This window comes from Coregonus lavaretus, assembly GCF_964263955.1.
Source record: "Coregonus lavaretus genome assembly, chromosome: 13".
NCBI classification, from domain to species: Eukaryota; Metazoa; Chordata; class Actinopteri; order Salmoniformes; family Salmonidae; genus Coregonus; species Coregonus lavaretus.
Window position 1 is genome coordinate 5,146,327 of NC_140000.1, and position 15,194 is coordinate 5,161,520.

Below are 15,194 nucleotides of genomic sequence, written 5' to 3' on the forward strand. Positions count from 1 at the left end.
GAACAGACATTTCTCAGCCTTAACGTACAGGTCATGCTCCAACAGTCTACCAAGCACCTTGCGCACCAGGGACACATGCTCATCGTGTGTAGGGGAGTAGATGAGAATATCATCTATAAACACCACTACATCCTGTCCGTGCAGATCCCTGAAAATCTCAATGACAAAGGATTGAAAGACTGAGGGAGCATTCATCAACCCGTACGGCATGACGAGGTACTCATAGTGACCAGAGGTGGTACTAAATGCCGTCTTCCACTCGTCCCCTTCCCGGATACGAACCAGATTGTACACGCTCCTGAGGTCCAATTTTGTGAAGAAGCGTGCCCCGTGCAATGACTCCGTCATACTAGCTATGAGAGGTAGAGCATAGCTGTATTTTACGGTTATCTGATTTAGACCTCGATAGTCAATGCACGGGCGTAAACCTCCATCCTTCTTCACAAAAAAGAAACTTGAGGAGGCAGGGGAAGTGGAGGGCCGAACATGGTTTGGACTCTCCACCGTAGTTGCCCCTACGGAAACACCTACACACCTTCCCGAGCACTGAGTTGACCATCCCTTAAGAGCCCTCTGTTGCCACGAAATCCTGGGGTCATGGTTGGCTAGCCAGGGAAGCCCCAGCACCACGGGAAACGCAGGAGAATCGATAAGGAAGAGACTCATTCTCTCCTCATGACCCCCCTGCGTCTCCATCCGGAGTGGAACTGTGACCTCCCTAACCATACCCTACCCTAAAGGGCGACTATCTAGGGCACGTATGGGGAAGGGCACATCTACAGGCAATATAGGAATCCCTAATTTATGCGCAACCAGCCTATCCATAAAATTCCCAGCTGCGCCGGAATCTACGAGTGCCTTATGCTGGGAATGTGGGGAAAACCCAGGGAAATGTACATTGACCGTCATGTGAGCAACAGGGAGCTCTGGGTGAGGTGAGTGCCTACTCACCTGGGATGGTCCACCAGGGCCCTGCCTGCTGCCTCGATTCCATGAGGGTCCTCTCCTGCACCGGCCCGCAGTGTGTCCTCTGCGGCCACAGTTGGTGCAGGAGACCACCCCCTTGCCGGGTCTCTCCACATCAGCACCTCCAAGCTCCATAGGAGTGGAGTCGGAAGTGCTGGGGGATGGACTGGACGGACCCTGATCCGGACGTCCGCGGGTGGCCAACAGGTTATCCAGCCAGATCGATAAATCTACCAGCTGGTCCAGGTTTAGATTTGTGTCCCTGCTGGCCAGCTCCCTACGAACGTCCTCCCGTAGACTGCATCGGTAGTGGTCAATCAGGGCCCTCTCATTCCATCCCGCGCTGGCTGCCAGTGTCCTGAAATCCAGGGCGAAGTCCTGTGCGCTCCTCCTCCCCTGTCTGAGGTGAAACAGATGCTCCCCCGCCGCTCTCCCCTCCGGCGGATGATCAAAAACTGGTAAAATCCTCGTAACGTACGGACTCAGCATCTATTCCACCCCACTCCGTGTTGGCCCATTCCAGCGCTCTGCCCGACAGACAGGAGATGAGGGCGGACACGCGCTCGTATCCCGAGGGAGCCGGGTGGATGGTTGCCAGGTAGAGCTCCACCTGGAGCAGGAAACCCTTAAACCCGACAGCTGTCCCATAATATTCCCTCGGGAGCGAGAGCCGAATTCCACTGGATCCAGGGTTTGATGGTCTTGATGGAAATCGGAGGAGGAGGAAGTGTAGGAAACCCACTTCTCTCCCGTCGATCCATGGTGTTCACCACTCGATCCATAGCCGAACCTAAAGCCTGCAGCATGGTCGAGTGCAGCTGGATGCGTTCCTCCACCGAGGCGCTGGGATCGGACGTGCCTGCTGACTCCATAAGTGATGCGTGATTCTGTCAACGTCTGGGTGAAGTGGTGAAACGGAATCAGGCGCAGGACACAGAACTGAGAAAATTAATGGATTTACTAAACAAAAGTCAACCATAACAAACCCTCCACGCAGGGAAGAACAACAGCTCACCAAACGACGTAAAGCAACGGTAGCTCTGGTTAACAAGGTAATTATAGGGACACAAATAAGCATAATGGGTAACAGATGTGAATAATAAATTCAAGACTAGTGTAACACAGAAACATCGATCGGTGGAGCTAGTACTCCGGTGACGACGAACGCCGAAGCCTGCCCGAGCAAGGAGGAGGGGCAGCCTCGGCTGTATTCGTGACACTTGTGGAATAGACACCAGCTACAATGCAGTTTTAACCAATCAGCATTCAAGATTACACCCACCCGTTGTATAATCATAAATAAACAATGCAAACAACAAAGTAGATGTGCGTTTGATTAAGGTTACTATGGAGTGTCCCAGTGATATTTTGGCCTCCATACCATGTGGGTGTATAGCGGAATTAAAACAACAACAAAAAACGTCACAAGATGTAGCACAGTCAAACACAATTCACTTGTGAATTAATTGATGAAGTCCTGTTTCGCATTTATTTATTCGTGATGAGGAGGGTTCTCAGATAGGAGCCTAGAATTAACACACAATGCCTCTCTCCTCTGCTCTCTCACCCTGTCCCTGGCCTTCAGTTTGTTACAGGGTGAACTTAAGTGTCAATACTTACTTTTCTTAGCAATATTAACACATGTATAATATGTATAATATTGTTTTGATGTAATTACATAGCCTATTTCGAGTATTGTTAAGTTGGTTGTTAAGACTATACAAAAGTTGTAGTTAAGTTTCAAGCTGTTTTCACATTTTCCTTTGCCTTTCCCCATGATCTTTGACTGTTTATATGCTGCCATCTGCTGGTATAGTTTAGACACCACCACAGAACACATTTATTGCTGTCACACTGAGGACATGATGATGGATATCGAGTTTCCAACTGGAGAGAGTGGTAACTAATCAATGATTGAAAACGACATCAACAACTGTCTGATTTAGCAAAGGTACATTAGGCCAGAATTATGGTCCTTATTGGACATTTACCAGCAGGTCCAGACAGTGGTAGGACTACGGTCCTTATTTACATTTACATTTACGTCATTTAGCAGACGCTCTTATCCAGAGCGACTTACAAATTGGTGCATTCACCTTATAGCCAGTGGGATAACCACTTTACAATGTTATTTTTTTTTTTTTTTTTTTTTTTTTTTTAAATTGGGGGGGTGTGGGTTGGGGTAAGGGGGGGGTAGAAGGATTACTTTATCCTATCCCAGGTATTCCTTAAAAAGGTGGGGTTTCAAATGTCTCCGGAAGGTGGTGAGTGACTCTGCTGTCCTGGCGTCGTGAGGGAGCTTGTTCCACCATTGGGGTGCCAGAGCAGCGAACAGTTTTGACTGGGCTGAGCGGGAAATATGCTTCCGCAGAGGTAGGGAAGCCAGCAAGCCAGAGGTGGATGAACGCAATGCCCTCGTTTGGGTGTAGGGACTGATCAGAGCCTGAAGGTACGGAGGTGCCGTTCCCCTCACAGCTCCGTAGGCAAGCACCATGGTCTTGTAGCAAATGTGAACTTCAACTGGAAGCCAGTGGAGTGTGCGGAGGAGCGGGGTGACGTGAGAGAACTTGGGAAGGTTGAACACCAGACGGGCTGCAGCATTCTAGATGAGTTGTAGGGGTTTCATGGCACAGGCAGGGAGCCCAGCCAACAGCGAGTTGCAGTAATCCAGACGGGAGATGACATGTGCCTGGATTAGGACCTGTGCCGCTTCCTGTGTAAGGCAGGGTCGTACTCTCCGAATGTTGTAGAGCATGAACCTACAGGATCGGGTCACCACCTTGATGTTAGCGGAGAACGACAGGGTGTTGTCCAGGGTCACGCCAAGGCTCTTCGCACTCTGGGAGGAGGACACAACGGAGTTGTCTACCGTGATGGCGAGATCATGGAACAGGCAGTCCTTCCCCGGGAGGAAGAGCAGCTCCGTCTTGCCAAGGTTCAGCTTGAGGTGGGGATCCGTCATCCATACTGATATGTCTGCCAGACATGCAGAGATGCGATTCGCCACCTGGTTATCAGAAGGGGTAAAGGAGAAGATTAGTTGTGTGTCGTCTGCGTAGCAATGATAGGAGAGGCCATGTGAGGATATGACAGAGCCAAGTGACTTGGTGTATAGCGAGAATAGGAGAGGGCCTAGAACTGAGCCCTGGGGGACACCAGTGGTGAGAGCACGTGGTGCGGAGACAGCTTCTCGCCACGCCAGTTGGTAGGAGCGTCCGGTCAGGTAGGACGTAATCCAAGAGTGAGCCGCGCCGGAGATGCCCAGCTCGGAGAGGGTGGAGAGGAGGATCTGATGGTTCACAGTATCAAAGGCAGCAGACAGGTCTAGAAGGACAAGAGCAGAGGAGAGAGAGTTAGCTTTAGCAATGCGGAGAGCCTCCGTGACACAGAGAAGAGCAGTCTCAGTTGAATGACCAGTCTTGAAACCTGACTGGTTTGGATCAAGAAGGTCATTCTGAGAGAGATAGCTAGAGAGTTGGCTAAAGACGGCACACTCAATAGTTTTGGAGAGAAAAGAAAGAAGGGATACTGGTCTGTAGTTGTTGACATCAGAGGGGTCGAGTGTTATTTTTTTGAGAAGGGGTGCAACTCTCGCTCTCTTGAAGACGGAAGGGACATAGCCAGCGGTCAAGGATGAGTTGATCAGCGAGGTGAGGTAAGGGAGAAGGTCACCGGAGATGGTCTGGAGAAGAGAGGAGGGGATAGGGTCAAGCGGGCAGGTTGTTGGGCGGCCTGCCGTCACAAGTCGCAAGATTTTATCTGGAGAGAGAGGGGAGAAAGAAGTCAAAGCATAGGGTAGGGCAGTGTGAGCAGGACCAGCAGTGTCATTTGACTTAACAAACGAGGATCGGATGTCGTCAACCTTCTTTTCAAAATGGTTGACGAAGTCATCCACAGAGAGGGAGGAGGAGGGGGGGGGGATTCAGCAGGGAGGAGAATGTGGCAAAGAGCTTCCTAGGGTTAGAGGCAGATGCTTGGAATTTAGAGTGGTAGAAAGTGGCCTTAGCAGCAGAAACAGATGAAGAAAATGTAGAGAGGAGGGAGTGTAAAGATGCCAGGTCCGCAGGGAGTCTAGTTGTCTTCCATTTCCGCTCAGCTGCCCGGAGCTCTGTTCTTATTGGACATGCTCCAGCAGGTCCAGACAGTGGTTAACTGAACACACACTGTGCTGTTTGACCAAATGGCACAATGTATTGTATCTGTTTGAGAAAAGAGTGTGACTACAGTTTAGTAAATTAATAATTCACAGCTAGTCTGCATTGTGCACTCCTTTTGAAGTGAGATCCCACCTGCTGTCATAGCCCTTACGAAAAAAATATTGCAGTCAGAGTGCAGCAGTTCGAGTGCAGTATAACTGCAGAATGCAGCAATTACTGCATCTAAAATAACACAGCCGACAGCAGTTACTGCACTTTTACTGCAGTTTCAAAACTGCAATCTGCAGTCTACTGGCTAGGTCTCTCTTCAGTCTTTGGCTGTAGATTGCTCCTGCTCGGGTCATCGGAAAAACAGCACATATGCAAAACATAACCATCTATTCGAGCATGAAATGGCAATAGTTTCTGGCACACCGATTTGACTATCATTATAAATAAGTTCCTATTTATGCAACCACTCTCAACAGTGACATTTTGGGAATGGTATAGGGCTAACTGACCAAATTCTGTTGAACATACAGTAGGCTTTGTTATATGACGACAGAATAACATTCATACAGGTCACAGATATTATTATCTACAATAAACAAAAACAAGTTGTTTCACAACAAATGTACAGAGTTCCGCAGAAGTCTTGTTGCCTACACAGGAAAGACGCGTCATGGCCCTCTTTCCAACCTTCCTTAATTCAGAGGGGCAGGATCCAAAAGCGGTAGATCGATATTGAAGATGGAAGGCGCAGCGACGCCCACTGTGATAACGTCTACCAGCAGCATCGCGGAAAACTTTTACACCTCTACTCTGGCTTACGACAGGCACTTTTTTCGCACTGCTTCGGGACTCCTCGTTTTCGCAGAAATAGTAAGTAGTCAAGTTTCAAGTTTCAAGCTGTAGGCTACGGGATACGCATGGTATACGTCGTCCAAAGAAATGCTTACTTGCAGGTTTCTTCTCGACAATGCAACATCAATAAGACATAATAAAATATAAGAAAACGCACATAAATTAAATGGCTCAGTAGAACAGAATAAACATTTTATAGTAGCATAAGTATTATTTAAGAAGGCATCATTTATAGTCCAATATTTACACGTGTATTGGAGAAGGAGGGGATGGGGGTCAGTGTATAAACTGAACAGTATAATAAGAGTCTGGTAGCAGCAGTTGTGATGTGTGTGTAGCATGAATGTAAATGTGTGTGTGTGTGTGTGTGTGTGTATGAGAGAGTGCGTGTGTGCTAAAGTGAGGAGAATCAGAGCAGGTGGTCAGTCCAGTTCAATTGTTCAGCAGTCTGATGGCCCAAATCTAACTGCCTGTAGCTCAGGACATGAAGCAAGGATATGCATATTCTTGATACCATTTGAAAGGAAACACTTTGAAGTTTGTGGAAATGTGAAATTAATGTAGGAGAATATAACACATTAGATGTGGTAAAATAAAATACAAACATAAAAACATGCGTTTTCTATTTTCTTTTTGTTCCATCATCTTTGAAATGCAAGAGAAAGGCCACAATATAATATTGCAGTTTAGGCGCAATTTAGATTTTGGCCACTTGATGGTAGCAGTGTGTGTGCAAAGTTTCAGATTTATCCAGTGAAGCATTGCAATACTGGACTATTTTGTATGAAGTCTGCCCAAATGGTCAATTGACACATTTTCAAGTACATAACTATAGAGAACATACAAAAATGATATGGTAATACAACATTTAAGTTTACACACTCCACAATCCATACATGATGGATCATTATCTTATATACTAACTTTCATACATCTAGATGGCCGGGCGGGGTGGGTGCTGTCTTCACCACCCGCTGGAGGGCCTTGCGTTCGTAGACGGAGCAATTCCCGTACCAGGCCGTGATGCAACCGGTCAGGACGTTCTTGATGGTGCAGGGCTAGTATTTGGAGAGGACCTGGGGCGGCATGCTGTTGTGTCCTCTTGACAAGAGTGGTGGTGTTGTTGGTCCATGACACGTCCTCGGTGATGTGGATGCTGAGGAACTTAAAACTAGTGACTCTCTCTGCTGCAATCCGGTTGATGTGGATCGGGGCATGTTCCCACCTCTGCTTCCTGAAGTTAAAAATCAACTCCTTTGTTTTGCTGACTTTGAGGGAGAGGTTGTTGTCATGACACCACAATGCCAGTTTACTTACCTCCTCCCAATAGGCTGACTCGTTGTTGTTGGTAATCAGGCCTACAACCTTGGGGTCGTCAGCAAAGTTGATGAGGGAGTTGGTGTCGTGCAAAGCCACGCAGTTGTGGGTGAACAGGTAGTACAGCAGAGGACGGAGGACTCACCCCTGGGGGGCCCCTGAGTTAAGAGTCAGTGTGGAGGAGGCGTTGTTGCCAATCCTCACAGCCTGTGGTCTGCCCCTCAGGAAGTCCAGGATCCAGTTGCAGAGGGTGATGTCCTAACTGCGACACAAACATATTTGTGTCCAAGTTTGATATAATAATTGATTGAAATCACAATGTCAGTGGCTTTTACCATCTTTCTCACAATAGCTGCCATCAGAATTCATGGAGTGAATCAATCTGCTTTGTTGATTAAACAAATTAAACACATTATAATGATCAGACATTTTGTATTGTTCATACCTTGTATCACATGGCTAATTGTACCCTTATCATAGGGGCACATTAGTTCTGATAAAGGGAAGAATTTGCCATTTGCTGAATCCAAGTACTTTTAAACAGATTTGCATACTGTTCAACCTGTATATTTTATGTGCATTTTATACACATTTTAGATATGCTGTGTGACCTGTATGACCGTTTTTCACAGACGGTGACATGACATCGTATTGAACACTGCACTGAACTGAAGGTTCAATTATTTCAAAATGTTCAAGGAAATATAACTGGAGAAAATGAACATAATGTCAACCTACTTCCTGTAATATAGGCTACTTCCTGTAAAATAGGCTACTTCCTGTAATATAGAAAACTTCCTGTAATACAGGCTACTTTCTGTAATATAGGCTACTTCCTGTAATATAGGCTGATTCCTGTAATACAGGCTACTTTCTGTAATATAGGCTACTTCCTGTAATATAGGCTGATTCCTGTAATATAGGCTACTTCCTGTAATATAGGCTACTTCCTGTAAAATAGGCTACTTCCTGTAATATAGAAAACTTCCTTTAATACAGGCTACTTTCTGTAATATAGGCTACTTCCTGTAATATAGGCTGATTCCTGTAATATAGGCTGATTCCTGTAATATAGGCTACTTCCTGTAATATAGGCGACTTTCTGTAACATAGGCTTCTTTCTGTAATTTAGACTACTTTCTGTAACATAGGCTACTTTCTGTGTAGACAGACAATGGTCTCATTACAGTGTTTTGTTTTCTCTGGAAAGGGAAGTTGTTTAAAAACAAGGTCAGTTTCATTGTCCCTTTTCCTTCCAGCATCAGGGGAGAATGTGACCAAAATTATCCTCTTCCACTTAGGCTAGACAGTCTTTTTTCCTGTGATACGAAGCAACCAATGAAACATTATTTTATTTTAATGACAGGAAGGGAGGTTTGGAGTGCAACAGTGGACAAACCTTCCCATTATTTACAGTAGCACGCAGTATAACAAACTGCATCTATGAGGTCTCCTGAGTGGCGCAGTGGTCTAAGGCACTGCGATAGCTGTGCCACTAGAGATCCTGGTTCGAATCCAGGCTCTGTCGTAGCCGGCCGCGACTGGGAGACCCATGGGGCGGCGCACAATTGGTCCAGAGTAGGGGAGGGAATGGCTGGCAGGGATGTAGCTCAGTTGGTAGAGCATGGCGTTTGCAACGCCAGGGTTATGGGTTCGATTCCCACGGGGGGCCAATATAAAAAATGATGTATGCACTCACTAACTGTAAGACTCTCTCCAGATAAAATCTTGCGACTTGTGACGGCCGGCCGGCCGCCCAACAACCTGCCCGCTTGACCCTATCCCCTCCTCTCATCTCCGGTGACCTTCTCCCTTACCTCACCTCGCTGATCAACTCATCCTTGACCGCTGGTTATGTCCCTTCCATCTTCAAGCGAGAGTTGCACCCCTTCTCAAAAAACCAACACTCGATCCCTCTGATGTCAACAACTACAGACCAGTATCCCTTCTCTGTGTCACGGAGGCTCCCCGCACTGCTAAAGCTAACTCTCTCTCCTCTGCTCTTGTCCTTCTAGACCTGTCTGCTGCCTTTGATACTGTGAACCATCAGATCCTCCTCTCCACCCTCTCCGAGCTGGGCATCTCCGGCACGGCTCACTCTTGGATTGCGTCCTACCTGACCGGTCGCTCCTACCAAGTGGCGTGGCGAGAAGCTGTCTCCGCACCACGTGCTCTCACCACTAGTGTCCCCCAGGGCTCAGTTCTAGGCCCTCTCCTATTCTCGCTATACACCAAGTCACTTGGCTCTGTCATATCCTCACATGGCCTCTCCTATCATCGTTACGCAGACACACAACTAATCTTCTCCTTTCCCCCTTCTGATAACCAGGTGGCGAATCGCATCTCTGCATGTCTGGCAGACATATCAGTATTGGGATGACGGATCACCACCTCAAGCTGAACCTTGGCAAGACGGAGCTGCTCTTCCTCCCGGGGAAGGACTTCCCGTTCCATGATCTCGCCATCACGGTTGACAACTCCGTTGTGTCCTCCTCCCAGAGTGTGAAGAGCCTTGGCGTGACCCTGGACAACACCCTGTCGTTCTCCGCTAACATCAAGGCGGTGACCCGATCCTGTAGGTTCATGCTCTACAACATTCGGAGAGTACGACCCTGCCTTACACAGGAAGCGGCACAGGTCCTAATCCAGGCACTTGTCATCTCCCGTTTGGATTACTGCAACTCGCTGTTGGCTGGGCTCCCTGCCTGTGCCATGAAACCCCTACAACTCATCCAGAATGCCGCAGCCCGTCTGGTATTCAACCTTCCCAAGTTCTCTCACGTCACCCTGCTCCTCCGCACACTCCACTGGCTTCCAGTTGAAGCTCGCATCTTCTGCTTTGTTGATTAAACAAATTAAACACATTATGATGATCAGACATTTTGTATTGTTCATACCTTGTATCACATGGCTAATTGTACCCTTATCATAGGGGCACATTAGTTCTGATAAAGGGAAGAATTTGGCATTTGCTGAATCCAAGTACTTTTAAACAGATTTGCATACTGTTCAACCTGTATATTTTATGTGCATTTTATACACATTTTAGATATGCTGTGTGACCTGTATGACCGTTTTTCACAGACGGTGACGTGACATCGTATTGAACACTGCACTGAACTGAAGGTTCAATTATTTCAAAATGTTCATGGAAATATAACTGGAGAAAATGAACATAATGTCAACCTACTTCCTGTAATATATGCTAGTAATATAGGTGACTTTCTGTAATAAGACTACTTTCTGTAATTTAGACTACTTTCTGTAACATAGGCTACTTTCTGTGTAGACAGACAATGGTCTCAGTACAGTGTTTTGTTTTCTCTGGAAAGGGAAGTTGTTTAAAAACAAGGTCAGTTTCATTGTCCCTTTTCCTTCCAGCATCAGGGGAGAATGTGACCAAAAGTCTCCTCTTCCACGTAGGCTAGACAGTCTTTTTTCCTGTGACACGAAGCAACCAATGAAACATTATTTTATTTTAATAACAGGAAGGGAGGTTTGGAGTGCAACAGAGGACAAAACTTCCCATTATTTACAGTAGCACGCATTATAACAAACTGCATCTATAGATTTATCATAATCAATGTGTTACGACATTCTTTCAGAATGCTGTCAGATCAGATAGGTGTCAGTCAGCTGTGGGGTTAGTTTCTGTTCCAGAAATACAAACTATGAAAAACCACTTGGCAATTATGTTTTATATAGCTGTTGTACTGTTTTAGATGAGAGCTTGCAGGTAAACAGATCACTCTACCCTTCACTGGATCCTGTGCATATGCCAATAAACTGTTATTTGATTTGCCTTAGGCTGTATTATTTCCTTTCATTGTAATCTCTTTCTACAGTATGCCATCAAGATAAGCACAGCAAATGCATTTAAATACACGATAAAGTAGACACCACCAGAGCACAGCTATCACTGACTATGGGTACGTCCCAAATGGCACCCTATTCCCTATATAGTGCACTACTTTTTACCAGAGCTATATGAGCCCTGTTCAAAAGTAGTGCACTATAAAGGGAATAGGGTGCCATTTGGAATGCTGGCTATGTGCTTCTCTGTCCCCTCGGGTGTTTGGTCTGCTGGTATGGATGCTGATAGCGGGGACAAACTACTTCCGTGTGTCTTGTCGTAGAAATATTTGACTAATAATTAATCAACTTAAAAATATCTCTCAAGACACCAGAGCTTGTGAATCCAAGAATAAGACTTTATTGCATAACAAAGCCACGCTTGCTCCATGGAACAACTGTCTCTCTCTGGCTTAGAGATCTCTTATATACACACAAATGAACAAACATGCGTACATTCCTAACTTATTTTAGTTCTGCACCACCCTTCTTTTTCAACGTCCAGCTGTCACACAATGTCCACTCTAAAAGGTCATGAATGCTTTTTTCTATATGAAGCCTCTCATTCTATCATTCTATTGGCTGCATGGCTTAGGCCCCTTCTTAAAAAAGAACTAATGTAATGCACACTGTTGAGAGCCTCTGTGAAAGAACACATGCATTCATTTAAAACACAGCATATACTACATGTCTATATTCCTTATTTAAGCATGTATCTGGATTATAAAATATCAAACATGTTTATTATATTTTACCTTTGGCATCTCCCTACATGTGCCTTAATGATACATAAAATAATACCATAGTCTGCCTTTGGGTGGGTCATGTTTGTGGCCATCTTGTACTGGGTCCTGACAGTCATCTTCCTTATCATCTACCTGACCATGGCTTACAACAGGATCCCTCAGGTCCCCTGGACAGTTGTGGTACGACACATACTACGACACATAATACAACAGCACATTATCTGACCAACTTGAAACTTTAGTGATTGGGGTTGTTTATTATATATCTAGTGATTGAATAATTGTGGAATATTTATGTAACTCAAAAGCAATGGAGTGAACTTCCTGGATGGTTTTGGGGAAGAGAGGATTTTTGTGTGCTCCTGACCATGTCTTTATGAATGTGATCAAATGAAGCCATTCTATAATGTGTACTAGCCTACAGTATCTGAGCCAGCCAGCCAGGAATCCTGTTATTGTCATTCTACAGGGCCTGTTCTTCAACAGTAGTGCTACAGTGATGTATGTGGTGTTCTACAGGATCTGTTCTTCAACAGTAGTGCTACAGTGATGTATGTGGTGTTCTACAGTGCCTGTTCTTCAACAGTAGTGCTACAGTGATGTATGTGGTGTTCTACAGGGCCTGTTCTTCAACAGTAGTGCTACAGTGATGTATGTGGTGTTCTGCAGGGCCTGTTCTTCAACAGTACTGCTACAGTGATGTATGTGGTGTTCTGCAGGGCCTGTTCTTCAACAGTAGTGCTACAGTGATGTATGTGGTGTTCAACAGGGCCTGTTCTTCAACAGTAGTGCTACAGTGATGTATGTGGTGTCCTACAGGTCCTGTTCTTCAACAATAGTGCTACAGTGATGTATGTGATGTTCTACAGGGCCTGTTCTTCAACAGTAGTGCTACAGTGATGTATGTGGTGTTCTACAGGGCCTGTTCTTCAACAGTAGAGCTACAGTGATGTATGTGGTGTTCTACAGGGCCTGTTCTTCAACAGTAGTGCTACAGTGATGTATGTGGTGTTCTACAGGGCCTGTTCTTCAACAGTAGTGCTACAGTGATGTATGTGGTGTTCTGCAGGGCCTGTTCTTCAACAGTACTGCTACAGTGATGTATGTGGTGTTCTACAGGGCCTGTTCTTCAACAGTAGTGCTACAGTGATGTATGTGGTGTTCAACAGGGCCTGTTCTTCAACAGTAGTGCTACAGTGATGTATGTGGTGTCCTACAGGGCCTGTTCTTCAACTATAGTGCTACAGTGATGTATGTGATGTTCTACAGGGCCTGTTCTTCAACAGTAGTGCTACAGTGATGTATGTGGTGTTCTACAGGGCCTGTTCTTCAACAGTAGTGCTACAGTGATGTATGTGGTGTTCTACAGGGCCTGTTCTTCAACAGTAGTGCTACAGTGATGTATGTGGTGTTCTAAAGGGCCTGTTCTTCAACAGTAGTGCTACAGTGATGTATGTGGTGTTCTACAGGGCCTGTTATTCAACAGTAGTGCTACAGTGATGTATGTGGTGTTCTACAGGGCCTGTTTTTCAACAGTAGTGCTACAGTGATGTATGTGGTGTTCTACAGGGCCTGTTCTTCAACAGTAGTGCTACAGTGATGTATGTGGTGTTCTACAGGGCCTGTTTTTCAACAGTAGTGCTACAGTGATGTATGTGGTGTTCTACAGGGCCTGTTCTTCAACAGTAGTGCTACAGTGATGTATGTGGTGTTCTACAGGGTCTGTTCTTCAACAGTAGTGATACAGTGATGTATGTGGTGTTCTACAGGGCCTGTTCTTCATCAGTAGTGCTACAGTGATGTATGTGGTGTTCCACAGGGCCTGTTTTTCAACAGTAGTGCTACAGTGATGTATGTGGTGTTCTACAGGGCCTGTTCTTCAACAGTAGTGCTACAGTGATGTATGTGGTGTTCTACAGGGCCTGTTTTTCAACAGTAGTGCTACAGTGATGTATGTGGTGTTCTACAGGGCCTGTTCTTCAACAGTAGTGCTACAGTGATGTATGTGGTGTTCTACAGGGTCTGTTCTTCAACAGTAGTGATACAGTGATGTATGTGGTGTTCTACAGGGCCTGTTCTTCATCAGTAGTGCTACAGTGATGTATGTGGTGTTCCACAGGGCCTGTTTTTCAACAGTAGTGCTACAGTGATGTATGTGGTGTTCTACAGGGCCTGTTCTTCAACAGTAGTGCTACAGTGATGTATGTGGTGTTCTACAGGGTCTGTTCTTCAACAGTAGTGCTACAGTGATGTACGTGGTGTTCTACGGGGCCTGTTCTTCAACAGTAGTGCTACAGTGATGTATGTGGTGTTCTACGGGGCCTGTTCTTCAACAGTAGTGCTACAGTGATGTATGTGGTGTTCTACAGGGCCTGTTCTTCAACAGTAGTGCTACAGTGATGTATGTGGTGTTCTACAGGGCCTGTTCTTCAACAGTAGTGCTACAGTGATGTATGTGGTGTTCTACAGGGCCTGTTCTTCAACAGTAGTGCTACAGTGATGTATGTGGTGGCAGCAGCAGTGGATGCAGCCTCAATCAGCCATGCTGTTAAAGGGCGCCATAACTACAACTGCTGGGTAGCATCCACGGTAAGAAAACCACCTCAGACCACCCAGACATACATTTAAATCAAGCCAACTGTGAAAATATACCACAAATATGACTGAGTATTTATGATCAAAGCGATATTAAAATATACAATATTAAAATGCAAATATATGCCTACAAGTCAGATAAGAGAGGTATGATGCCACTGTGTACCATCCCAATGATATCTATTTGGTCCATTTAAGCCTGCTCTACTCACACCTACTATTGTACTGAATTTCAATGTTTTCATCTGTCTGTTTTTCAGTTCTTTGCCTTCCTGGTCACGCTCTGCTATGCAGGAAGTACGTATATAAGTTTTAAATCGTGGCAATCGAGGGATGAGGAACAATAACCAATCACAAAGGAAAGCTAAAGTATATCCGTTATGGTTCACATGAAGGATCTTGAAAAGTACCGATGGTTAAGTGCAACAACCACTCCTTCCCTTTGGAATACATTTCTCTTTAATTTTATTTCTGTTCTATTTCTGTTATTTATGAGTTGTGGTGTGTTTCATCTGTTGGAATGACAGAGCCTGAACCCCAGGGATGTTTGTACTTCTTTTGAACTCAAATGTTTTTTTTAAACATTTGGATGAAAATGACTGAAGCTAATAAAGTGGCTATTCTATTGTTCTGAAGCTGGAGATCAAAGCTTTAACTCCAATATTAAAATGGATTGGACAGTAATGTTGTACCACACTAGATGGTGCTAAGATACAAG

At 45.4% G+C, this 15,194-nt stretch overlaps 1 protein-coding gene across 1 annotated transcript; it reads left to right on the forward strand.

Moving 5' to 3' along the window:
- Positions 1-5,852: 5,852 nt before the first annotated feature.
- On the forward strand, positions 5,853-14,823 carry LOC311139305 (CKLF-like MARVEL transmembrane domain-containing protein 8; the record flags this gene model as incomplete). Its single annotated transcript, XM_084174186.1, has 5 exons — positions 5,853-5,984; positions 11,355-11,405; positions 11,942-12,061; positions 14,351-14,470; positions 14,737-14,823. The coding sequence occupies 5 exons, from the start codon at positions 5,853-5,855 to the stop codon at positions 14,821-14,823; spliced, it is 510 nt and encodes a 169-aa protein (XP_084030312.1).
- Positions 14,824-15,194: the final 371 nt, after the last annotated feature.